This window comes from Oryzias latipes, chromosome 8, assembly GCF_053564925.1.
Source record: "Oryzias latipes strain Hd-rR chromosome 8, Olatipes_Hd-rR_3.1".
In the NCBI taxonomy this organism is placed as follows: domain Eukaryota; kingdom Metazoa; phylum Chordata; class Actinopteri; order Beloniformes; family Adrianichthyidae; genus Oryzias; species Oryzias latipes.
The window spans coordinates 28044835-28071303 of NC_136244.1; the positions used below are offsets into that span (position 1 = coordinate 28044835).

The 26469-nt window shown below is 52.6% G+C and overlaps 2 protein-coding genes across 3 annotated transcripts in view; one reads left to right on the top strand and one right to left on the bottom strand.

The window, feature by feature from the left end:
* Window positions 1–1589: 1589 nt before the first annotated feature.
* On the bottom strand, window positions 1590–11396 carry si:dkeyp-113d7.10 (uncharacterized). Of its 2 annotated transcripts, none has more exons than XM_023957213.2 (5): window positions 10863–11396; window positions 7615–7905; window positions 7144–7506; window positions 6796–7052; window positions 1590–4893 (listed from the first exon to the last, which is right to left on the bottom strand). In XM_023957213.2, exons 1-5 carry the CDS (start codon window positions 11242–11244, stop codon window positions 4654–4656), a joined length of 1533 nt encoding a protein of 510 aa, XP_023812981.1. In that variant the 5' UTR covers window positions 11245–11396; the 3' UTR covers window positions 1590–4653. The 2 variants fall into 2 exon arrangements, with proteins under 2 accessions (XP_023812981.1, XP_023812980.1); XM_023957212.2 differs by having other exon boundaries at window positions 1590–4896.
* Window positions 11397–21839: 10443 nt separating this feature from the next.
* stx1b (syntaxin 1B) overlaps window positions 21840–26469 on the top strand; it is a 35754-nt gene continuing 31124 nt past the window's right edge. The window contains exon 1 of the mRNA XM_023957192.2: window positions 21840–22311. Within this exon, the coding sequence (XP_023812960.1) occupies window positions 22282–22311 (30 nt within the window). The 5' untranslated portion in view covers window positions 21840–22281. The remainder of the gene's footprint in view (window positions 22312–26469) is intronic.

Genomic DNA, 26469 nt, shown 5'->3' on the forward strand with positions numbered 1-26469 from the left:
TTTCCTCCACCAACAGCCAAACCAGAGCAATGGACACATCAGCATTTATATCCACAGGAAACAGGAAGTGACGTCACACGTCAGAATAGTTTTTTTTGCTTTGTTCCCCTTTTTGTCTAATTGATTTTGTTTCAAACCTATCGTCACGTGAGGGGGGTGGCTCGAGAGCCGGTTGGACCCAGAAGCAGAGGCGGGAGGCAAACAGTTCCAAGGCCAGGGGGTTTAATAAACAACAAACAAAAGGCGCTGCAGAGCAGGATGACAAAACAAAAACTCACTGTGGCGTGGCATGAAACATGGCATGAACGGACGAAGACACATGAAGACGTTAAACACACGACCAGAAGTTAATGGACCAGCGCAGGAGGAAGGCAGAGACAAGACTTATATACAGACAGGGCAGACAAGACACAGGTGAACACGATCAGGGCAGATGGGGACCAAAGGAAGTAAAACTCAAGAAACAAGACAAGACAGGAAACCTTTCAAAATAAAACAGGAAACAGAACCAAACAAGACAGAACAAGAACTAAAGCGAAAAACAAGACACAACAAACTGAAACCATGACACCTATTTCTGTATTTCAACTGTTGTTGCTTTTCTGTTAAATATCTGTAAGTTTGGAATTATGTTGATGAATCTTCTAGTAAGTTGTTTTAAGGAAGTGTTTGGATAATTGGCCTGTGGGAGGGGCTAGGTCTTTATTAGGGGTGAACTTTTCTCAGTTGAGGGAGAGCCGTCTTGGTTGCAGTGGTGGCAACAAGCTCTTCCAGAATCAGCTGAATACTTGTCTGATAATTTTTTTTGGGGGGGATCAATAAAATCCCATTTTTGAAATTTTGAGTCTGCTGGCTTGGCCATCTTATTTCAGAGTTATTTATTTTTTTGCTGCTGAGAAGAACCCCGTCACAGGGTTTGGATGATTGTTTCATGTGCTTTCTGCTTTTTTGTCTTTTATGTTTTTACATTTTTAACCTGTGAAGCACCTTGAAACTTCTGTCTATGAAAGATTTACTTACCGCTAGCTCCACTGAGAAAGTGGGTGTGTCTGTTAGCCTGGGGGCGGAGCTGGCAGCGCAAACACTTCCTGGAAGGGGTGTGTCCTCACTTTGTGACATCACAATGTGAGGACACACTGGTTTTGGACTGGGAGGGGCTGGGTTTTAGAGGAATCCTCAGAAATGCGTAACGGATCCAAAAGCGCTTCGGGGTTGTTTATAGTGAGGAACGAACATAAAAGCTCCACCAAGTGATCTAGAACCTGGAACGGTTCCATTTCCAGAACAATCAGAGGCTGTCGGTGGACGGCTGAGGCGGAAACGCTCCGATGTCTGGACACATTTAAAGCTTTGAAGTTTCTGCTTGGTTGAAGTTCTTCCCTCCCACAGAAAATGTTCTGACACAGAACCAGGATCACTCTCAGCAGAACCTGGAAGCCGGTTCTGCTGAGGAACTGTGGAGTTTCCGTCTTTTCCAAACCAGCAGCCGTCAGCGCCCGCCCCCCCCCCTTCACTGCAGCGGTGACGAAGGTCAACACTCGTGGTCTTCCTCACGGTCCTGTGGAGAAAAGACGCAGAGAAGACAGGCGGCTCGTCCTCAACATTTATTGGAGTTTTTACACGACTAGTACCGGAGCTCAGCCACTGGAAGAGCGGGGGGAGGACCCCCCCCCAAAGAAACGCTTCCTCTGATGCTGAATTACAAAAACGGGCCGACTGTAGGAAAGTATTGCATTAGATCCAAAAACACTGAGATGACGTTTCCACACGGCGAGTAAAAAACAATAAAAACATTTTTACAGACACTTCAGAGAAAACATGAACCCCCCCCCCCCCCAGAACCAGGAGCTGCTTCTTCTGGACTCCGGTTTCTGACGGGTGGACCAGCGTCACATGAGCAGGTTCTGATATGAACACCTGAACGCATCACAGCAGGTGTCCCCCCCCCCCCCCCCCCCCCCCAGAGAAAGGGCGTGGCTGCAAATCGCTTCATAGAAGGAACGTTCTCCTGTTGCTTCAACCGGTTCTGACGGAAGCTCGGATCAAACCTGTGAACACCAGAACCCGAAAGCTTCCAGACGGGAATCTGAGCCGGACGCCACGACCCGACGCAGAAACGTCCCGTGCTGGCGACGGCGCCGGGACCCGCCCTTCACCTGAGCCGGACTCTTTCAGGAACCGCTTCAGACCCCGGAAGAAACGCGCGTCTTCACTCTGACCAAGGTTCCCGCCTCAGGGGGACGTTTGTTCTGTGACTCCACCCACCGCCATCTACAACTCTTAGCTCCTCCTCCTCGCAGAGTTCAGTGTTCTAAGCCGACATCGCTGAGCAGCTTCTCGCTTCCATCAGGATGTGGACCCGAGCGCAGAAGTTCTGCCCGTCCAGCAGGTGGCACGATGCCCTGTCCTCATTGGTCTACCATCCACCAATGAGAGCAGAGAGGCTGGTGGGCGGAGCTTCAACGGCGTTCTCTGAACGGTTGGAACCTTAGCGTAACTAAGGTCGCTGCTGTGCGTCAGCGGGACGTCCGCCTGCATGTCAGTGTGTATTCATGTTCATCACATGTATGACATTATGGTCACGTCCGTCTTCAGAGCGCCGCGTTAGCCGCCGTCTGCGGTACGTTACGGTTCTACGCGGCGCGTCTAGAACATCATATTTCATATTTCAATCGTACATTTTTCAAGGTCAGAAGAAACGCCGCGATTTTCCGGCATCTGCTTCACCGCCGTTTTTATGGTTAGTTTCCATTGGTCGGATTCAGGCGTCTGGCTCCTCCCACTTGCCTCCGCTTCCTCCTCTGAATGATTTCCAGCTGCACGCTTTCTCTTTGAAGGCTTTGTAACAAGACAGCAGGATCACTGATCAGTACCCCCCCCCCCCCCCCCCCCCCCCTGCTGGACGTCCCGAGAACTTCATTTTCTCCCCCAGGAGGAATAAAAGCGTCCCTCAACAAACATCCACACAAAGCAATCCTTAAATATTCACCAGCAGGTTTCTGTTTCTGCTAACGCAGCTATTGATCCTCTGCAGCCGTTTCCTGGTTTGGTGGAGACGCCCAACGGGTTTCTGGCGGTCTGATCAAACCAGGAAACGGTGGTCCGTCTCCCCGACGCCGCCGGTTTTCAGCCGACAGCTTCAGGCTCCGCGAGGAAAATCTGAGACCAGAAGGAAGGAACAAAACAACAGAAACGTGGTCAAGCGTCTGTACATGTGAGGTATTCGGTCTGTGCGCGCACAGAAACACGAGAAATGAGGTATGCCAAGACGTGGGGCCGCCAGCAGGGCGGCGCTCAGGAGCAGCAGGAAACTCCCCCCAAACCCACGCGGATGTTCTTCAACGGCTCCTTTAGTGCGTCGTTTTCATCCAGAAGGAGCAGCGATCGTCCCCGGGAGCAAGGCGTCCGCTACCAGCCGCCGGACGGGTTCGATCCCGGAAGTCCTTCAGACCCACTTCGTCTCTAAGAGTCCAGAGCCGGCTTTGAGTCAAACAGAACACGATCCAAACATAAAGGGGAATAAAGGTCAAAGGTTAAAGGTCGTCTTCCGCTGCAAGAATTTGATCTAAACGTTACGGAGAAACGCGAGCGAACAACTCAAGATCGGGTTTCAGTCCAGAACCGCCTCCAGTTCCTGCTGGCTCAGGATTTAAAGATGGCGGTTCCGATCCGCAGCTTTTGGTTCTACGTTGTTTTGTTGCCGAGTGACAAAATGTAAAAGGGAGCGATTTGATTGGAGAGAGAGCCCTCCCTCCTGACCAATGGCATGTCTTCAGTCGGGACGCCGCGTTCTGACTGATGACCGCCATCTGAAAACGGCGGGCTGTGAGGACGCCTCTCGATCACAGATTTACTGCGTTAGACTATTTCGTTGAACTGACGGGAGGTTGTGGGCGCAGACGACACGAAGACGCGCTGCTTTGGCGGGAACAAACGTTCAAACACGCCGCTGTGTCACTGCGAGGCGGCGGCGAGGGAATGAGGGCTGCCCCCTAAGCGCCGTCATGCCTCACAGAGAAAAGTCTGTCAAAAAAATGATTCACATTCCAACAGGTGATGCCACAGACGCAGGCCGAATCTGTGGCTCCGCCCCCAGCGCGGGCAGGAAGCATGACCACAAAAGACACACAGACCAGAACAACAGAAGTCCAGAGGCGAAGGTCACTTAGAAACAAACCGTCCTCCTGGGTCGGGAAGCGCCCACCAACCGCGTTATTGCCATCAGATCCCCGTCAGTCCAGAGGAAGAGTGCGGCTCCTCTTCATCGGCGGAAGCATGTGGTTCTGGTTCTGTTAGCAGCTGGTCTGTCCACATCAACGATGGAATCCAGGTTCTGAGGAGTCGACGTCTTCGTCTCGGTGCAGCGGAGCTCACGCTTCAGTGGACACTCCCATTCTGGTGTGGAACCGGAACCAGAGGTCCGAGGTCACCTGGGTTTGTGTGGACCGGGCTCGGATCTCACTGTTCCCTCGCTCGGCCCAGAACATTGTAGAAAAAGTGGAACACCCTGAAAACTTATTTCCGGTTTCCTTTCATAGTCCGTATCTGGATCCAGACCAAAACCCAAAGTCCGACCTGCCTGTGATGAACACACTTCCTGAAGCTTTTCAGAGTAAAAGCCCCCCTGGGCATCTTTGTTCCATTAGAACACAATCAGGACCGGTTCTCGTGGTGGGTCCGCATGTGGCTGTTGAGGCGGGTGGACGAGGAGAACCGCCTGCCGCATTCGGAGCAGCGGAGAGGCGAGGTGGCGCTGGACGGAGGAGAAGAGGGCGAGGGCGCGTCTGTGGCGCCGTCTGCAGAGGCGTGAGTCTGCCGGTGCGCCTTCAGGAGGGACATCCGGCTGAACCGCCGACCACACTCCTCACACTCGGACCAGACCCGCCGCCGCTTCTTCTGAGGACAAGAGGACACCGCGTCACAGACCGGAACCAGAGGCAGGTCTGCTGTCACCATGGAAACCACAGCAGCTTCTGAACTGCGTGAACGCGTACGTGCACGTTAGCGGCCTTTTATCACAGTGTAATTAGATTACATTTCATTGCTTAGGTCCAAGGATTACATCTGGATCTACTCTCTCAAAATGTCATTAATGTTGTAACTGCAAGCGTGCACGTGCACTGTGCACGTTGTGAAGGCTGCAGCCTCTCTGCTGGTGTGACATCATTGAAAGAGTTCCCACAATGCAACGCTGACTGTCCAGCTGATAACTAGGTGTTATTCTAAAATCCACACCATGAAAACATGAAACGTTTTTGTTCTAAAGATTTCTAATCCATCTCTGCTTTTGGCGTTTTCACGCCGAACCTGAAATGTTTGATCTTCCATCCCAAATGAGTCTTCTGTTTTCCTGCTGAAAACCCCCCATGATAGAGGGGGTTCAGTCCATCACCTGCAGCCTGAAGCAAAGATTCAAAGCTGCTGAGAAAACAAAGACAGATTCACTGAAGGGGAGCAGAAAGGGACTTCTTCCTGATTCAGCCTCCAGGTGATTCATTCTGACATGAAACCAGATTAAAAACAGGATTGTGATTCTTGACATTGACAGTAAAGATGTTCTCATGAGGGGGGGCTCCAGCTCAACACCGGCTCTGCAATGTTAAAGAAACACTACCAATAAAGTTTCATACTAAGTGCCTGTCACAGTTTTTTAAAAATGTTCCATGAATTCATTTAGTTGCATTTATCCCCCATGTCCTAAAAACCGCTCCGGGAAAATAGTCTGATGTTAAACCGGTCCGTGTTCCAGCCTGTTAGCACAGCATCATAGTATCGTAGCGTTTAGCATCACAGCATCGTAGCGTTTAGCATCATGGCGTTTAGCATCATAGCATCGTAGCGTTTAGCATCGTAGCGTTTAGCATCATAGCATCGTAGGGTTTAGCATCATAGCATCGTAGCGTTTAGCATCACAGCATCGTAGCGTTTAGCATCATGGCGTTTAGCATCATAGCATCGTAGCGTTTAGCATCGTAGCGTTTAGCATCATAGCATCGTAGGGTTTAGCATCATAGCATCGTAGCGTTTAGCATCACAGCATCGTAGCGTTTAGCATCATGGCGTTTAGCATCATAGCATCGTAGCGTTTAGCATCATAGCATCGTAAGGTTTAGCATCATAGCATCGTAGCGTTTAGCATCATAGCATCGTAGCGTTTAGCATCACAGTATCGTAGCGTTTAGCATCACAGCATCGTAGCGTTTAGCATCATAGCATTTAGCATCATATCGTTTAGCATTACAGCATCGTAGCGTTTAGCATCATAGCATTTAGCATCATAGCGTTTAGCATCACAGCATTGTAGCGTTTAGCATCATAGCATCGTAGCGTTTAGCATCACAGCATCGTAGCGTTTAGCATCACAGCATCGTAGCGCTTAGCATCACAGCATCGTAGCGTTTAGCATCACAGCATCGTAGCGTCTAGCATCATAGCGTTTAGCATCATAGCATCGTAGCGTTAAGCATCATAGCGTTTAGCATCTTAGCGTTTAGCATCTTAGTGTTTAGCATCTTAGTGTTTAGCATCACAGCATCGTAGCGTTTAGCATCACAGCATCGTAGCGTTTAGCATCACAGCATCGTAGCGTCTAGCATCGTAGCGTTTAGCATCGTTTAGCATTATTTTTAGAACCTAATATCTCAATTTTCCCAAAACTAAATCGTCTAAAACAACAAATTCGGATTAATTGATTGAAGCGATTACCCACCCAGCCCTGCTGTGGAGTCAAACGTTTGATCGTGTCCAAACCCCATAAACCTCAGCGGGTTCGACACGAAACACGCCAACCTTCACCTTCCTTCCTTTGTCCTCCTCGTCCTCCTCCTCTTCCTCTTCCTCGTCCTCCTCCTCCTCCTTGGCAGTGGGGACCGGGAGCTCCGAGTCTCCTCGCCAGTCGTTGCTTCCATTGGTTGCCAGGGAAACCAGCGCCTCCTTGTCAGCAGCTTCATCCTCCTCCTCGAGGAGCTGAGAGGGCAGCGTCAGGAGGCGATGAAGCATGGAGGCAGAGGAGCAGTTCCCTGACGAGGGCGGGGCTTCAGCCAAGATGGCAGCTGTAGATCAAAGCAAATGCTGATCAGTCTTTAATCAAATAAAAACACAAGGACCTGTCAGGGGGCGGGGCCCCTTGGCAAGGTTTTTTACCGCTTGGCTCGTTGGCGGTGGGAGCGGCCCCCTCGCCTGTGGGGCTGAGGGGGGGTCCTGTGGAGGAGCTGCTCCTTTGAGCCTCTGCAGTGTCTCCTTCATCGGGGGAGAACACCTCCATGTCTTCCAGGGGGGTCCAGCGAGGGTCCTGCTGAGGGGAGGAGGGAGATGGCTCCGGGATCGCAGGAGGGGCGGGGACAGGCACCTTCCTGTCTCCTCCTTCCTCACCCAGGCCACACCCAGTCCCCCCCCCCTCCAGCTCTTTCATCTGCCACATGTCGCTGCACCACTTCTGACCAAAAACCTTGTCCAAGACGGGGACCCAATCCTGGGGGGCAGAGAGGGCGGGGGCACGCTCTGTGTCTGGGGGCAAGAAGACAGAAGAGAGGTAAAATACAGCTGGGGGGGTCTGCAGTCTGGATCAGAACCAGAGGTCCATCTCTGACATTATCCTCTGCCCCCCATCCTCACCATCTGTGGGCGGCGTCGCCTTGGATGCCTCTCCAGGCTCCCCCCGGGTATCCTCAGACCCGCTAGGGGATACCGAATCATTTTCCGATCCCCTCCTCCTTCCTGGGCCCCCCCTAGACTTTTCCCCCCTCCCCTGCTCGACGTTCCCCCCGAGCTTCTCCTCCAGGGCCTGCTGCTCCCTGTCCATTTTGGAGATGTCCTGCAGGAGGTTGTCGACCGACGCCTCCACGATCTTGGTCAGCTCTCGCAGAGCAAAGTCCAGAACCTGCTCCATGACCACCTTCAGCTGGTCTGCAGGACGACAGGAGGAGACGGTCAGTCTGCAGGAAGCAGGAGGTCAAAGCGACTCCACAGAACCAAAGAACGACCCGTTCATCCAGACTGTTGGGCAGCAAAACACCTGTGACGTCTAACAGGAGGGTCCATGAATCTGTGCACGAGCGTAAACAAACATGAATCTGTGCACGAGCGTAAACAAACATGAATCTGTGCACGAGCGTAAACAAACATGAATCTGTGCACGAGCGTAAACAAACATGAATCTGTGCACGAGCGTAAACAAACATGAATCTGTGCACGAGCGTAAACAAACATGAATCTGTGCACGAGCGTAAACAAACATGAATCTGTGCACGAGCGTAAACAAACATGAATCTGTGCACGAGCGTAAACAAACATGAATCTGTGCACGAGCGTAAACAAACAAACATGAATCTGTGCACGAGCGTAAACAAACAAACAGGGGCATTCCAGAGAGCAGGTTCTGCTAGCTGCCACGGTAAGTTTGAGGCTAAGGAAGTTGATAACCTCAGCTTTCGGTTCCAGAAATGGAGGTATGTTTCAGGGTAGGTCAAGTTGCCATAGCAACTCATACTCTGAACATAACCTGGTCTGGAGCAGGTTTAGTTGAAGGTTAGTTTGTTTTCAGAGAGGTGAAGCAGCATGGCGTGTCCATTTGAAGATGATTTAGTGGATGAAGAAGCTCAGATAATACTTTTTCCACCGTGAGAGGGTGATAAGACCACATATGGATGTTGGAAAGATGTAGGTGTAACTTTGGTGCTGCTGTTGGATCGGCACAGCAAGGAATTGTGGGATACCATTCCTTTTGCCTGTCAGGACGGATTTGGGTTTAAGTGTGGGTTTTTGACCAAATGTGTTTAGTTGTTTAGCTGTTTTACTGTGTTTTGTCTAGTTATTTGTAGTGTTATGTTTAATTCTTTCTGCACCATGAGTGAGAGGGAGGAAGAGGAGGATGAGGATATTTAGCAGCACTAGTGCAACAGTATGGAAGAAGAACTGAATTTACAGTCAGAGTCGTGATAATTAAATGTATGGTACATATTCTAAATCCACACTCTATCATTTATTTTAATTTTATAAAAATGAGAAAATCTGCAGCCTCTAACTTAGACATCTGAGAGTTCAAGAAGTCCAATAAATGAATATGGAAACACATTTAATTGAATTGGAGTAAAATGACATTTAGTTAGATAAATATGTACATTTGAATTGTATAAACAATTATTGAGTTGGGAAATCATTCTTTCGTTCATCTTCTTCCGTTTGTTCCCTTTGGGGTCACGGGGCTGCTGGAGCCTATCCCAGCCACTTATGGGTGAAGGCAGGGGACGCCCTGGACAGGTCCCCAGTCTGTCGCAGGGCCACAATCATTCACACTCACACCTAGGGACAATTTACAGCAAAGCGTGTTTTTGGACGGTGGGAGGAAGCTGGAGACCCCGGAGAAAACCCCCGCCTGCACGGGGAGAAAGGCCCCCCATTGATGTTCTGTTTCAAGTCCCCCCAGCTGGGACAGAACTTTGGTTCTGCTGCAGCTCTGAGGCTGGCCCCCCAGGATTGATGCAGACCAACCTCAGCTGCACCCTGTCAGGCCCCCCCAGCTCTGCCCCCTCCCCCCCAGCTCTGAGGCTGGGATAGGAACCAACAGAAACTTTCAAGTCAGTCAGCCTGTCATTTTTTAACATGGCCCCCCACCCCGCCTCAAAGATCTACACTCACATAGCCAACAAACACATGATTTCAGTTTGACTCAGAGCCCCCCCATAAGTAGGACACACACTGACACACTTTATGTAGTAAAGACCCCCCCACCCCGATGACCCGGTTTCAGAGCTGCAGACGTTTGTCTCCTCTGGGCTTCCGTAGCTCCTCCTCCACTACGACTCACCGCCGCTTCATCTTCCCACCTTTGAGGAGGTGAGGAAGAGGAGGCCAGCACCAAGTCCACTTCTCCTCAGAGGAGGAGTCGGATTATTTTTAACCCTTGAAGAAGCCCCCCGTCCTGTGCAGAAAGCCCCTCCCACAGGTCAGAGGCTCCGTGACCTTTTCCTGAGTTTAAAGGTCGAACAGGAAGAGTTTTACGCTGAAGAGCGGAACATGGGGGGTGATGTCGCAACGACGCCATCCCTTCACAACAAAAGCCCTGGGGGGGGGGGGGCTCCACAGGAATGTAAACAAAGGTTGGGACTGATTGGTTACAGATTGATGAACGTGGGCGGAGCCTCCCTCAGACAACAGCAGCCAGAGCGGTCACGGGTCACGTATGACAGAGAACTTTGTCTTCCGTGTTCATCCTCCTGTCAGAACGACGGAGCGATGAAGATGAAGATGATGATCATCTCCACAGCCTGAGGAAGACTGCAGGTCAGCAGAACCGGGTCGTCTGCAGTCTGAGCGGATCCATAAGAACCTGAAGATCCAAACACTCAGAACCTCAACCTGAGGTTCAGTTTGACCCTCAAACGTCCAAGCAGACCTGCTGCTTTACCTGAAGCTACACCTGTGATGACGTCATGTGACCCCCCCCCCGCTCTGAGGCAAGTGGGGTTGACAAATCCCCCCAGACCAGCTGGTCGCTGCTGCACCAACCCCCACGCGCCAGTGAAAACAGATTAACCCACGCGGGGGTTTGTTGGGCGCGGCCCACTTTCGCCCCCTCGCTCCGCGGGAGGGCGTGTCGAGGTGGTCTTCCTCCTTAACCCGCCATCCCGGACCCGGATCTCCTTCCCCGCGGTCCGCTTCCCTCCCGAGGTCCGGCGGCCACGGTCGCTCTCCGCCCGCTCGGAGACTCCGTAGACCCGCACAGAGCTCCACGCCAGCCCGGGGATCGGGTGCGTGACGCTGCGGGCCTCCGCGTGTTTACAAGCCTCGCGCTGCGGCGGAGTTACGCGAGGCGGAGCAGCGCCACGCGCCCGTGTGTCTGCGTGAGTGGAGCGGGGGCTTACCCACGACCCGTCCTCGCTGCTCCAGGCGGCGGGTGTCAAAGGGAACGGCGCGCGCGCCGCCCTGACCTCCAGGCGCGCGCGGCGAGGGCAGCGGCGGCGAGGGCTTTGTCCTGCGGCCATCCCCCCGCAGCTCCCCGGCCTTGGCTTTAGCGGCCCCCGCCGAGCCGCCGTCCTCCGCGGCGCCGCGGCCCCGGTTCTCCCGCGCCTGCAGCTGGAGCCGCAGCCGGCGGTTTTCCTGCTCCTTCACGGCGGTCTCCAGCAGCAGCGCGTTCAGGCTGGAGCCCACCGTCTTGCTGATTTCCTGGACGGCGAGCTGAACGACCTGCTCCAGCACGGACTCCAGCTGGCCCTGGAAGAAGGAGATGTACACGGCCCCGTTCATGTCTGCGCCCTTCCGCCCGCGAGCGCTCTCTCATTCTCCTGCGCGAGCCCCGCTCCCCCCGTCAGACCGCGGACGGGCTCGGTGATCGTGGCTGTCGGGCTCCGCGCTCCACGTCGCTGCTGCTCCGCGTGTCGACGGTCTGTTTGGCTGCCGCCGGAAGGACGCGAGTAGCGGCGCAGCAGCATTTTCCCGCCCACATGTTGGGCCTCGTTCGCTACGTGCACGCTCGCGCCCTTGCAGTCCGGGCGCGCCATTTTGCTTTTTTAGAAAGTAACGACAGCGGGTCTTCCCAAATGTCAGACTTCCGGTCTGTGTCCCCCCCAGGAGCGACTGAGCCAACGAGGCCACAGCTGTTAATAATATTAATGATAGTAATAATCAATTGTATTTTTTCAGGCCTGATTAGAAACTCAAAGATTAAAAACTAACAACAAAACAGCAGTAACATATGACGTCGTAAAAGTTTTCGTAGTGAAAACTACCATAACCCCCTTGGGTTATGGTAGTTTTCCTACCATAACCCAGGGGGGGGGGGGCTTTAGCTTCCTGGTGGATTGTGGGAGAAGGTTAACATTCACCAACACGACTGGTCACTTGGAGAAAATCAAAGGCTTCAATGACGTGGATCAACCTCCAGGTGTGTCGTTCTGCTGGTCTTTACAGTGACAGCGTGGTCATGAGGTGACAGCAGCATGTCTGATGTTGTTGGGGTGCTCGTCCTGACCTTTGACCCTCTGATCTGCACCCGTGGCTGTAGCCTGGCTCACTGCAGCCACTGTCTGCATCTGTATTTTTGCACCTGGATGTGAATGTGAGCCTGTCACAACAAGTCAATGCGGTTCCACAGCCAGCATGGAACAAATGTCCATGAAGGTTCAGAAGAACCTGGACTTGTTCATCTGAATCATAAATAAGAAGAATAAATCCAAGACTGGTTTATTCTCATTTCACACATAGTATCTGCAGAGAAAGACACAAGTGAGACGAGATGTTGTTCCTCAGTATGACAGAGCAACGACGCAACTACAATAAAACTACAGACCAGCATTCAGTCATTAAGGCATTTAGCAGGAGCCTTTCTTATGGGGGGGGGGGGGGGGGGGGGGTGAGAGTCTGTATGCATACATGTCTTTGGGTTGTGGGGGGGTTGGGGTGATCCAGTGGGTCTTAGTTTGTGAGAGCGTGTATGCATGAGGAGGACAGTCTCACCGTCTGTGGGAAGAAGCTCCTCAGCATCCTGCTCCATCTGCAGCTCCTGAACCCCCTCCCTGAGGGACAACAGTCCACTACAGGGGGGCTGGGGGTCCCTAAAGATGGAGGGTCCTCTGTGTAGGCAGCGCTGCTCATTTAGCTCCTCCAGGATCCAGACAGGCGCACCAACAATGGATCAGACTTTTCTGCACTTTCCAGAGGCTCAAAGCGTAGATATGAGCTCTATGAAGGCCATGACACATGAGGCTGGTGGATACTGGTCCAAAGGAGGTCATTCATGGCTTAAAGGAGGAGGAAAGTGCACAGAAGTCCACCCTCGTTTTCCTTTACTCAACTTTTTATTTTCTTTACATAAATTATCATTGTAGTTCTCAACTTCTAATCAGTTATTCATACTTTACCAACACAGACTCAGGTCATTAAGGTCATGTCTCTCTCTCTTTATATATATATAGGTAGATATATACACGGTCTCTGGTGTAAACCACACAGGGGAACAGAACTCCCGCCACTCAGACCTCGTGGTCGTGGAACCAGCAACCAGAGTTCTCCAAACTTCTCTCTTGTTTTTATTGAAAAATCTCATTCTAACGGCACTCCCTGTGCGCATGCGTGAGGGAGGCTGTTGTGTTGAGGCAGCGTATCCTCGGCCCCGCCCCCCACAGACGCGCGTGCCGCAGCGCAGTGACACGCCCCCCGAAAAGGGCTGCGCACTTGCTTCAGGTTTTACGGTCCACAGAGGGCGGGGCCTCCGCGTGCAGGCTCTGCGGCTCTGTTGTTGTGAGAAGATGCGAGCATACGCACGCGCGCGGGGTCTGCGGACCCTCTGCAGCTTGCTGGTCCGGAGCAGAGACTGATTTTACTGTCAACGGCTGACCGCCCCCCCACCCCGCGCGCGCGCGCGATCACGGAGCGGCGGAGGCAGAAAACATTAAACCGAACAGGATCTTCCCGGCACGTTCAGAGGGTTTCTGCGGCTGCGCAGATCGTGGGAGCAGCGCCACAGGCTGAGATGATCCGGTGTTAGAAATTCCAGACTCCAGAATTCTTTCTGGATTTCAGGTTCCGTCTGCAGCCCCCCATGACCAGCAGGCACATCAGAGGCTCTGCTGAAGGGGGTGTCAGTTCCAGGTGTGACACGGCTAGATCAGCAGCCTTGCTCAAGGGCACCACAGTGGGGAGAGAACGACCCAAACCCCAGAAGCTCTGATGGAAGGAACGAACGAAAGGAAACGTCTCTGCAGATCCACGAAGAACAGAAAAACATAGAAGCGCTTCATGAGACGTACACCTGAAGCTGATGAAGATGTTAGCTTAGCTGCTGCTAGCATGTTCTCTGTGATCTAATCAGTTCTATTTATAGTCCAAAAACACATCACAGTCGTCTCAATGGGCTTCGTAATACAGTAAACGTAAAATCACAAGGATCATGGATACAAAGGATTCAACGGGAAGATTCTAACCTGAACTTAACTGATCATTTCTGCCCCAGACCTCCTCATTTTGACCAATGAGGAGGTCAACCGCTGACTGCACTTGAGAACTGGACTGAGTGGCCCCGCCCCCTGGCGTTCCAAACAGGAAGTGGCTCCTAGAATTCAAAATCCCATAGACTTCCATAGAGAAACAAACAGCTGTTACTCTGTCATTCTATTGGTCAGAAGAACTGTTCTAACTTTGATACCTCTTCATTTTTTCTGTAGTTCAAGTTATCAACTGACCAATCAGACGTTTCAATAAGGGCCACTGTTGTTGAGATTTTGGGCTTCATAAATAATATTGAATTGAATAAAAGTAGGTGGAGCCTGCTGGCCCCTACATCCAACGTTCAAAATGTTTCATTAGTAGCCTGCTTTCAGTGGTGGGGGTGTGGCCTTCCAACAAGTTCACTCCTGATTGACCAGAGTAGTTGTCACAGAAACATTGACTCGGACTGACCTAGACCAATCACTGCTTGGGTCTGGCTACAACATGGCGGCGTCCATATCATAAATTAACGATTGAATTGACTTAATTTGGTTGAAGCTGGAATTAAACCATCCGGGGGGGGGGGGGGGTAGTCTTATGCAAGCAAACATACAATTATTTATGAAAACACTATAACCTATCTACCTATCTATTTATCTATCTATCTATCTACATATACATATATATACAGTATATATATATATATAGCCTATACCAAGGTGATGCTCTGTCCCCACTGCTGTTCTGCATAGGTCTGAACCCCCTCAGCCAAATAATCAACAAGACTGGCTATGGATGCCGACTCAGAAATGGGGCCACCATCAGTCACCTCCTCTACATGGATGACATCAAGCTATATGCTAAGAGCGAGCGTGACATTGACTCCCTGATCCACACCACCAGGATCTACAGCACTGACATTGGGATGTCATTCGGGTTCGAGAAATGCAGCCGGATGGTGAAAAAGAGAGGCAAGGTAGTCCACACAGGAGGGGTCTCACTCCCAGAAGGAACAATAGCAGACATTGAGGACAGTTACAAGTACCTTGGAATTCCACAGGCAAATGGCAACCTGGAGCAGGCAACAAGGAAAGCTGCAACAGCTAAATACCTACAACGAGTAAGGCAAGTCCTGAGAAGCCAGCTCAATGGCAAAAATAAGACCCGGGCAATTAACAGCTACACACTGCCAGTTATCAGATACCCTACAGGAATAATAAGATGGCCAAAGGAAGAGATACAGACCACGGATGTTAAGACACGAAAGATTCTCACCATGCATGGAGGGTTCCATCCCAAATCCAGCACCCTGAGACTGTATGCTAGCCGCAAGGAAGGAGGCCGAGGACTAGTGAACATAGAAGCCACTATCCAGGATGAAACATCCAAGATCCATGAATACATCAAGCTCAAGGCCCCAACTGACAGTGTGCTCAGTGAATGTCTCAGGCAATGGAGAGCAGAGGATACAGTGCTGGAGGACAGATCCTCATGGGAGGACAAACCCCTGCATGGGATGTACCACCGGACCATAACTGAAGTGGCTGATATCAAGAAGTCCTACCAATGGCTAGAAAGGGCTGGCCTACAGGACAGCTCTGAAGCACCAGAGCCATAGAGGCTCAGATCTACCACACCAGACAAGACCCAAGGTGTAGATCTACCACACCAGACAAGACCCAAGGTGTAGATCTACCACACCAGACAAGACCCAAGGTGTAGGCTGTTCAAAGAGGCCCCTGAAACAATCCAGCACATAACTGCAGGGTGTAAGATGCTGGCAGGGAAAACATACATGGAGCGCCACAATCAAGTGGCTGGAATAATATACAGGAACATGAGTGCAGAATATGAACTGGAAACCCCAAGGTCAAAATGGGAAACACCTCTGAAGGTGGTAGAGAATGAGAGGGCAAAGATCCTGTGGGACTTCCAGATCCAGACTGATAGGATGGTAATGGAGAACCAACCAGACATTGTAGTGGTGGATAAAGAACAGAGGAAAGCAGTTGTGGTGGATGTGGCAGTGCCAAGCGATGGGAAGATCAGGAAGAAGGAACATGAGAAACTGGAGAAATACCAGGGACTCAGAGAAGAACTGGAAAAAGCCTGGAAAGTGAAGGTGACAGTGGTGCCTGTGGTAATTGGAACACAGGGCAGTAACCCCCAAACTGGAGGAGTGGCTACAACAGATACCTGGAAAGACCTCAGACCTCTCAGTCCAGAAAAGAACAGGAACAGCTAAGATCCTGCAGGACCCTCAAGCTCCCAGGCCTCTGGTAGATGACCCCAGCTTGGAGGAGAAACCACCCGCGGAGGGTGAGAGGGGCGTTTGTATCATTATTATTTTTTGGTCGAAGTCCATGTTCTTGTTCTAGCTGTCTTGAGTTACAGTCCTGGATATGATTTTAACCCTTGTGCTATCTTAGATGACCCCCCCTTCCATTGAGGTGTTCTCCCTACCATGACAAAGGTGGATAAAGGTGGAAAGATTTCATGTAATCCATGGAAACCAGTGAAGATCACAAATCATTGAAGAAAAAAGGTTCAGAGCACTGTCTAGTGGGTCTAGATGACCCCACTCCCAATGTTAAAGTGCCTAGGATAGCACAAGGGTTACAGGAGGAGGTCCATTTCCTGTCAATTGTCCACGGTCTCCATGGTCGGCGTTCCTTCTTCTGCTGTCAGACCTACTGCTGTCCTTTTGGTTTGAACAGAGTTTAGAAAGTTCTCTGTCTCTGAACGAACAGTTCACAGAACACTGTTCATCCCAGCCAAGTTCAGATTTTCACACACGTGCACACACTCAGCCCTCCAGCTGCCCTTCAACCTGGTCCAAGGACAATCTGAACAGTGCAATACCGGATGCTACCAGCAGGAGGAGATGCAGACGGTAAAGTGCTGAAGGGAACCTGTGACATGTTTACTGGATGGACATCAGAGAAATCAAACCAGTTTCTGTTTGATTCAGAACTGAAGAAAGCTCTGGGATCAAACATCTGCTGAACTACGTCCACATGAACGTCTTCTTGGGGAAGGACTTTGGTCTCTTCTGTGTAGCAGCGTCTCCAGATTCTGTTCATGTTTAGAAAATCCTACTTTTGTCATTTCCATTTTGCTTTTTCTCTGGAAAAAGCATCTTGTTCACTTCTTTTGAACTTCTTAGTTCCACATGCGTCCAAACTGTAAACGTCTGTCACTAAAAAATCTGTTTTTGTAACAGCAGCAGGTCACAGGTTCAAATCCCAGCTTGGTTTGTGTCTGATGGACAGCAACCGGTGAAAGAAAAAACAGCTCATCAATGATGATGATGCATTTGTATCAATGCACAAGGATAATAGAAACCATCATTTATTTAGTGTGTGGGGGGGGTATCTGCCCCCATTCGGGTTTTGTGTTTATTTGCATGTTTTTCCGTTTTCAAACATTTTGAGATCCTAACCTTCAATAAGTGAACAAACGTCTTTTAATGACAGATTTGACTATGTGAGACACAGTTAATTATTGAGACAGACTCTTGCCCCCCCCCCAAAAGTTCTCTTTCCTCATCACTAGACCAAAGTGAAACCTGTGCAGCCATGAGGGCAGCTGTCTAGAAAACCAGACCTCCATGAGCTGCAGAGCCCCCCAGGCCAGCAGAGACACTTTGTGGCTCCAGCATGCCCCCCCCCCCCCCCCCCCCAGTGGAAATGCTGTTCCCCCCACTCATTGCCCCTGTGGTTCCAGTAGAACAACGTGGTTGGAGCCCTTTCTATCAGGGGGCGTCAGACCTGTGTCCTCCTGAACTCCCAGCACCTCCAGCCTTGGTTACCCATGAGCCTTTGTGGTGACATCACTCTGCAGAAACACACACAAAGGATCACATGACGACAACAACAGTGTTGTCGCTGGCCTTGCTGTTCCCGGCAGTCACTCAGACTTTTCCTGAAGCTTGTGTGACTCTGAAAGGACGCCGCCACTCTCTGGTCCTGAGGGACGACGGCTTTGGAGACCACAGGATCTCCTGCTTTTGGCAGACGATCTCGTCCTGCTGCGTGACTGGAGGTTGTCCCCGCCCTATCTACGGCGGTGCAGTGGTTCGCACTCTAGCCTTACAGTGACAACATCCTGGTTCCCATCCCAGCTGGGTCTTTCTGTGTGTGTTGTGTGTTCTCCTGGTTCATGTGTGCGTTTTCTTCCTCCTAAAGAACACGTGTCAAACTCAAGGCCCGGGGGCAGATGTGGCCCCCCATGTCATTTCATGTGGCCTGTGAGAGCATAAAAGTTTTTCATTTCTTAAAACAAAAGATGGTGTGTATTCATTCATAATTAGGGGTAATCTGACTTGAAACCTCAGATTGGTCAGCTATACATCAGGACGTAAACACTGTCCATATAACCTAACCTGACAGAATCTAACGTAAAGGATTTACAACAAGCTAACAAATGTTTCTATGCAACTGGAATTGTCACTTTAAAAAGTTATAAAGAGTTATTTACCATTAAGGAGTAGTTACATTTATTTTCCATTACATTTAGTTACATGTATAAGTTACATCTGGCCCTTTGAGGACAGACACTATGCAGATGTGGCCCCCAGTGAAAATGAGTCTGGGGTGGGGGTCGGGGCCTCCGGTGCCTGGCGGGGGTTGTTGGGGGCTCCGTTGGTCGGGGGATCGGGTCCGGCGCCTGGGTGGGGCGGGCTGGGGCGCTGCGTGGTCCTCTGGGCTTGGGTGTGGGGGTGCGTGGTGGGGGGGTGGGGGGGTGGTCTGGCCTGGCTTGGGGGGGTGGTCCCTTTGCCTGTGCTGGGGGGGGTTGGCGGGGGGCGCTGCTCGGGGGGGGGGCCCAGCGCCGCTGGATGGGCTTCCCATCTACGCCTGGGGCTGGGATCGGCCCTTCCCTGGCTCTGGGGCGGGACGGGACAACCCTCTTGGGGCCCCCGGTCGCTCTGGGTGTCCTCCGCTTCGGCTGCGGGGTCTGGGGTGGGGTGGGGGGTCTTGTCGGCCCTGACCTGTGGGGGGGCATTCTGGGGGAGGGGGGGGGGTCCACTATTGGTACGGGGCAAGGGGGGTTGACGGGTCGGGGTCTACGCTGAGACCATTGGCGGTTTCCCCGGCTGGTTGGCTGCCTCGGTCCCGTCGAGGCCTGACCAGAGCTCTTCTAGGGCCGGCGTTTGGGGGTGGGGGCCTGGGCTTGCTCCGGGGGGGGGGCGGCGCTTTCTGGCTCCTCTCTCTCTGTGTGGGGGGGGTGGTGCTGGGCCTGGGGTGTCGGCGCCTCCGGGGGTGGGGCCCCTGGGCTGGGTGGGCCTGGCCCCCTTGCTGGGGGGGGGGGCGGGGGACAGCTGTTTGACCACCGGGGGACAGTCTATCAGCTGTCCCCAACTTACCCCCTTCCTCATATAACCTCATAATAGGGTGAGGGGGTGGGGGGCTTAGCCTGCGATGAGCCTTGGGGGGGGGTTTACTAGGCAGTGACCCCCCTCCTGTGGTTGCCGTATGGAGTGGGTCCCCCCTCTTTCGGTTTTATTTGCACCTTAGACATGTAGGGCCCTTGGTAGGGGGGGTGCTTGGACATCACTGCCAGCAAGCAGCGGATGTCCTCCTGGCACCCTACCCGCCAATTTTAACCGCACCTTAGACATTTAGGGCCCCTTGGTGGGGAGGGTGAGGGGACGTCACTGTGAGTAATCAGGAGATGTCCCCTTAGTGCCCTACCCGCCAATTTTAACTGCACCCCCCTTAGTACACACACCCCTCCCCCTTCAATATATACATCCCAACATAAACACACACACATGCACACACACACCTTCTCAAACACACATACATGCACACACATGTTGCATGGAAGGTGGGACCTGGGTCCATCTGTCCCCTGCCTCTTCCCTGGTGGGGGGTGCGGGCCCCTTTGCAACGGCGGCCGTGTCCCCGGGGTGCCGGCTTCCTGGGCCCGGCGGTGCTCTCTCCGCGCGGTGGGGGAGTTCACATTACATCTGAGCCGGGGGTGTCTGGTCCCTGGGGGGTGGGTTCTGGTCCTTGCTCCTGAGTGCTGGGCCCCGCCAAATTTCCAACTGTGGCCGAGCCTCGTCGGGCCATATTTATAACACCCCTTGTGGGCCCTCTTTTTTTCCCCGGGGTTCCCCCCTCCGGGGAGGGGGCGGCGGGCCCCCTGCCTCGCTCCTCCCTGGACCAACCGTGGGCCGGGCGGATGGCTGCCTGGAGTGCGGAGCGGGTCTCCCTTGGGGGGTCCTGGCTCGTACCTGGGGTTGGGGCGGGGGGATGCCCGGAACTCCTGGGTGGTGGTGGGGTGCTCGTTTGGGGCTGTGGGCGTCCTTCTCCGGTGGGGCTCTGCGTTGGGTTCTCCCGGCGCGGCGGGGGGGCTGCTCTCCTGGTTGGGCTGGGGCGGCGCTCTCTTTCCCTCCGTGCTTCCCTGGCCTCTGGCTCTGGGGGCCTTGCGGCGGCCCTGCTGGCCCTGGCCTGGGTGGCGGGCTTGGTCGCCCGGGCGGCGGTTGTTCCCTGCCGGTTCCCGTGTGGCGTTGGGGGGATTCCGGCTGCCGCTGCTGCTGCGGTGGGGGTCTTGGGGTGGGGATGGCTGGGCACTCTCCCTCATTCTTTTCACGTTCCACCATCCATTTTAGAAGAACATAAAACCTCACCTGAGCACAGGTGTTAGCTCACCTTTGCACTAATAGCTTGCATGACTGAATGACTGAAATATTTCACACTAGTTGGTTTTAAGGCATAAGTATGCGTGTGAACACTATCTGTTTTGTGTACATGTCGACAGGTGGACATTTTTGCAACTAACAGGTGTGTTTATAACATTTGAGTGTGTGTGTGGACAGGCTCCGCCCTTTTTGTACTACATTTGAACCTTACCATAATGATTAAGAACCAGTAAACTTGTTGCTTTATGCTGCTTCATGGTCTTATCCCCCTTCCCCTCCTATTATCACCCCCTACCCCCCCCTCTCTCTAGCGTCCCTCTCTCTTCTTCCCCTCTTTCCTTTTCCGTCCGGTCCAACACCAAAGATTTTCAGACATGATTGAAATTAATAAAGTTTGGCCTCAATTCCAAAAGGGGTTTATTCAGACATACCTTTGGTTTGTCTGAAGATTAATAACCCCTCTTGTTAAAGTAAAATATGTCCAACCCAAGAGGCCCTCAGCTCTCATCTGTCTGCCCAGCTGTTGGACAGGACAAGTTAGAAAAAAAAAAAAAAAAAACTGAGTCTGGCCCCCCTGATCTAGAGGGGAGTTTCAGGGGTGACACCAAGGGTGAGTGTGAGGGGTGGGGGGTGGGGGGTAAAGTCCAGGGTGCACGCTGGCCTTCCTCAGCAGTGGATGGGTTAGGCTCCAGCAACCCTTTGGGCCCTCAGCACTTTCTCAAACCAGTGTGTGATTTCTGGATTGTGATTGGCTAGATTCCGTTGTCAGTGATTGGAAAAGAGCGGGAACGCTGTGGTGGCATCCGTCTTTGCCCCTGTTTCCGTGACGACCATGCAGACGTTAAAGCAGGTTTACCGCTGATGCACAGATTCTAACACGACTCAAACTGTTTAGACATAATTCTGTCTATGACTTACAGTTTGTTCAGGAGCTGCGGTTCCGGTTCTGCTGTGATCAAACATGGAGGAATTTTGACTGTTGATGACACGCCGCCCCCCTCCCCGAACCAACCAGACTGTGGCGCTGCAGCGGTCCGCCTTCCGGTCGCGGGACCCTCAGGATGAGTCCCTCGTACCGCCAGCAGGGCGGCCTCGTTTTCCAGTCCAGCCTTTAACATCGCTTCCCCGCGCGCGCGCGTGCGCATGGTGAGTGAACAGATTGTCCTCCCCCCTCCTCATCCGGATCCACTCACCTGAAAGCAAACACACCTCCCTGCTGGGGGGGTAGCAGAGGGACCCTGACAGGAAGCGCGGGGGGGAGGGGGCAGCTGGCGCCTGCGCGGTGTCCGCCTTCCTCTCTGCATCGTTCCCGCCTCCCTCCTCCTCCTCCTCCTCCCCCCTCTGCAGCATCAGTACCACCCCCCCTCCCTCTCTGCTCGCTCGGTTTTCCTGCCGGGCTGCTGCTTTACTCTGCGACCGCACGAGGACGACGGGAGGGTCCAACCGGAACCGGATCCGCGGACGGGTTCTGCCGAGAGCCGGAGCGAAACCCGCGGAGGGGGCTCACGCGCGCGCCGAGAAACGCACCTGAGGAAGCAGCAGCGTCACCGCGCGGTCTTCCTCCTCCTTCTCTGTGCTGCTGGAACCGAGGAAGAGGAGGCGCGTGCTGACGGGGGTTCGGAGCGCGAGACGACGAAGGACGCGGTGCTGGACCCCCCTCCCCCACCAGAAGCGATTCTCCATCTTAGCGGCCGGTTCGGCGCGGGGACACCATGAAGGACCGCACGGCGGAACTGCGAAGCGTAAGCCTCCTCTTCATCCTCATCTTCATCCCTGCAGGCCTCCATCTTGCCCCCCCCCCCCCCCCCCCCCCCCCGCGGCCTTGCCGCGACCGTTCGGGCAGGTTTCTCTGCACGGGCTCAGCGCTGTGGCTGCGTGAGTGTGTGCGTGCGTGCATGGTGGCGCGCGGATGGAGGTCACGGCTGCGGCTCGGACCTCCGTACCTTCGGGCTTTTCCGCCTCCGCGGCGCGTGCGTGTGGATGAAAACGCGATGATCCAAGCTGATTGTGATGCGGTCTGTGCGTGTCCGTGCGTGCGTGTCCGGTGGAATAACGAAGAGGAGGGCCCTGGAGGAGGAGGATGCAGTGATTTTTTCTCCGGAGGCCGCGCGCCTCCTCCCGCGTGACTGTGGGGGCATCATTCAGGCGCGGCGGAGACCGTGCGGGAGGGTTCACCCGCAAGCCCCCTGCCGCTCCCCCCGACGGGTGACAGCGTGCGCGGAGGGAGGGAGGGGGGATGGACAGCGAAGCGCAGCCTCACCCTTCTGTGAGCGCGGCTACGCGCGGTGACGCGTGCGCGGCACGCGTAGCGATGCGGCGTTTTCGGAAGGCGGCGAGCAAACAGCTGATGCTGGCGGATGGGGGGGGGGGGGGGACTGCAGCAGCTGCACGTGCCTCCCGGGTTCAACTGGGTTCAGACGAACCGAGCCGAGTCACGGTCCGGGCTGATCAATACAACAGCAGCAGGCAGAGCGTCCTTCATCCTCACCCTCATCTTCATCAGTGCTTCAGTCTTCCTCCTCCGTTCCTTCTCATCCCTCATGCTACTCTGGTTCCATGTTCTGGATCGGTCCATTTCTTCAGCTGCAGTAAAACAACGCCCAGGTTCTGGAGCTCCAGTTCAGGCAGAAACCTGCAGAACCGGTTCTGTTTTACTGTCAGAGTCCAAACAGAACCTCCAGAAACACCTCCATGCTGTCAGGGTGAAGATGTCACAGAGGGGAGGGGGGTCTATGGGGGTCAGATGTGCAGAGGTGGGTAGTTCTGGGTCAGAACCAGAACTGAGCTATAGATGGGTGATCCCACTGAAGTCCTGCATGGATCTTCTCAGGTCGCATTGAGGCAGGACTGTGCACGCTCACGTGCACGGTTCCGTTTTCTCAGGAAGAGGAGGTTCCTGAAGGTCTCTGGGTTCTACTGAAGGTTCTGCTGAGTCAAACATCTCTGCTCCTGACGGTTCTCCTCCAGGAGGAGCCCACCTTCCTGTTCTCAGGTGTTTCAGCTTCTTCATGGTTCCATCTTCAGATCAAACGTTGAAGTCTCAAATGAAATCAGGAAGAACCCGAGGAACCTTCAGGAAGAACCTGCTGCGGTTAAAAGCATGTCAGACACCAGAACCCTTAAAGTTCTGACGGTGAAGCAGCAGAAAACCAGAAAAGAAAAGAAAAACCTGCTTTGGTGAAACAACAGCTGGAAAGAAGAACCGGAACCCAGAAACCAGAACAGAGTCTGTGCAGTCATGAGATGACTTCACACATACACTAACACACACAACAGGAACACACACACACAAGATCATTCAGATGTTGTGTGTTAGGGAGGAAGGAGAACGGTACTAAAAGAAGGTTTCCTCCCAGAATAAATGCAATGGACTCTTTATTAACCCGCTCTGGAGAATCTGAGGGTCCCAGAGGGAAAGTCAACCCGGAGGAGGAGGATCCTCTTTCTGTCCCCCACACTTCTGACCACGGTCGGAAAGGGAGAAAAAAGAAAAGTCATGGCGGGAAAGGTTCAACACCGCGCTCGGCCATTACGCTGGAAATATTTTCAAAAACCGCCCCGTTGCGATCAGAGCGCTGGAGTTTGGCCTGAATAGAGCTGTCACCCTAAACATGAATCCAATGGGTGACCTCACTTCCTTCCACTGACTGGTCTCAGCAGCATCGTCCACCATGGTTGATGTTTATGTTCCCGTTCCCGCCTACTTTAACGCAGAATGATGACGTTTGTAGCGTATGGATGACGTACGGGTCGGATTCATGTGGCCTGGCCGTTCAGACGGAGGTCGCATTTCAAAAGATCGGATACGTTTCGGATTCAGGACCACATACCCAAGTGGCCTGGGTCACATTTGAAAAGATCGGATCCGTGTCGTTCAGACTGTCATGAACAGATCAGATACAGGTCGCATAGGGGCAAAAAAAACGGAATTGGGTCGTTTCAGCCTGCGGTGTGAACAAAGCCTGAGTCTCACTGGTTGAAGTTCTGGATAAAGATGATCTGGATCCATTTTAGGTCAGAGAATCGGATCCAATCGGATCGTTCAGAATGAACCGATACGGAACCATGAACCAGATGGTTGGTAAATGAATGGTTACAACCCTAATCTGCAGCTCCGCCCTCTGAAGGACTTTATACTGAGGGAACCTGAGAACCGGTTCTGAGTTCTGACTGTTTCAGTCGGAACCTGTTAGCATTGGAAGCTCCTCAACGTTCATGGTGGTTCCGACATCCGGTCCAGGACTCGGTCAGACCTCTGAGAACACGGAACAGAGGCAGCAGGAAAGTACCAACCAAAGGCCTGTTTGGGATGGACCTTCTTCGTTTCAGCGGTACAGTCCACGCATCAGAATCGCAGTCATAAGTGGGAACAGAACCAGGAACGCGTGGGTTCTGTCAGAACTCAGTTCTTGACATTTGATGATGCATACATCACCGTAAAAGAAGGACAGAGCCGTTTCTGTAAAGTCCCACTCCATCATCTCCTGATCTGTGGTCGGTTAGCCAAAACCCAAAAAGCTGTGTGGTTCTCTGGGACATCGGTTCTGCTGAGCGGCAGGAGTCCATCAGGGATTCGGATCCCTCTGGTATCTTTGAGGAGCTGAATGAAACTATTGCCTTTAATCAGGCAGCGGTTCCGGGGTTTCCTGCAGCGCTGGGTTCCCATAGAAGGCCTTTAGTCCAACTCTGAGACGGTCCAACGCTCTGACAGAACCATTTCAAAGAACCACTCAGAGCAGAACTGAGCGGCGTCCCATTCAGGGATGGAGGTCAGCTGACCGCTGCAGGTCACTCTACTCAGCAGAACAGAAGCTTCTGCTAAGGTTCTGCTGAGGTTCTTCTGAGCTTCTGCCGAGGTTCTGCTAAGGTTCTGCTGAGCCTCTGCTCAGGTTCTGCTAAGGTTCTGCTAAGCTTCTGCCGAGGTTCTGCTGAGATTCTGCAAAGGTTCTGCTGCGGTTCTGCTGAGCTTCTGCTGAGGTTCTGCTGAGGTTCTGCTGGGGTTCTGCTGCCCGTTGTTTGGATCTACAATAGCTATGTGAACGTGTCCTAAGGTGGAGGAAAGGCGAGGCGGGCTGGACCTGGGTGCAGAACTGCTTATCTAGTCGGGTTTGGGTTTGAATCTGTCTAACCGATCATACGTGACGCAGAGATTCAGCCCAGAAGCTGCTGGTTCTGATCGATGTAAATAGGATCAAATGAAAAGGTTTGGGTTCGGTTTTACTGAGTAACTGGACATTCCAGATCAGAACTCTGCACTAAACATCCATCCGGGTCAGTTTCTCACCGACAGCGACCCAAAAGGAACCACAAAGTCGGCCTTCAGACAGGGATTTCTGTTTATGTTATTATATTTATAACTTTGGATAGAGGTTGACTTGACTTCCTTTCAAAATAAAAGTCTCCCAGTAGGATTTCAGCAGAACATCATTTCAGCCATGGTTCAGAAGAACTCGAGTCTTTCTTTTGCTGCTCATGGTGCATCTCTTGCAAATTTATAACAACATTTAAACCCAAACCAATGAAGTGACACCCCCCCCCCCCCACCCTAAGGTGGACCTGGAATCCTTGAAATGGTTCAAGAACACAAAATGCGCCTTATAATCCGCCGGTCCATTGAGGTCAAGCTTCCTGACTTCCAGTTTCTGTGGAAAACAGAAACCTGTCTGAAGGTATTAGCCCAACCTCCTTAAAATACAAACACAGACCACCTATAGATTGTTGGAGCATTATGGGTAGTGTAGTCGGGAACCTCACAGAGTGATATGTACAGTTCTTCAACTGTTTCAGAACGATGCTTTACTTTTCTACTTAACTGTTACTTTTAAAAGATAAAAACTTTTTATTTTTCTATAGCCAGAGAGCCAGAAAGGAGGGGTAAAATAGCCACAGTGGAGGGGTAA

Bases quoted from the DNA above. Each gene is read 5' to 3' on its own strand.
- si:dkeyp-113d7.10 (XM_023957212.2), bottom strand. From the start codon at position 11,244: ATGAACGGGGCCGTGTACATCTCCTTCTTCCAGGGCCAGCTGGAGTCC. The intron at 7,053-7,143 runs GTAAAAAACCTT...TTTGATCTACAG, and splicing joins CACCGCCAACGAGCCAAGCG to CTGCCATCTTGGCTGAAGCC. The intron at 4,897-6,795 runs GTGAAGGTTGGC...TCTTGTCCTCAG, and splicing joins AGGAGGACAAAGGAAGGAAG to AAGAAGCGGCGGCGGGTCTG.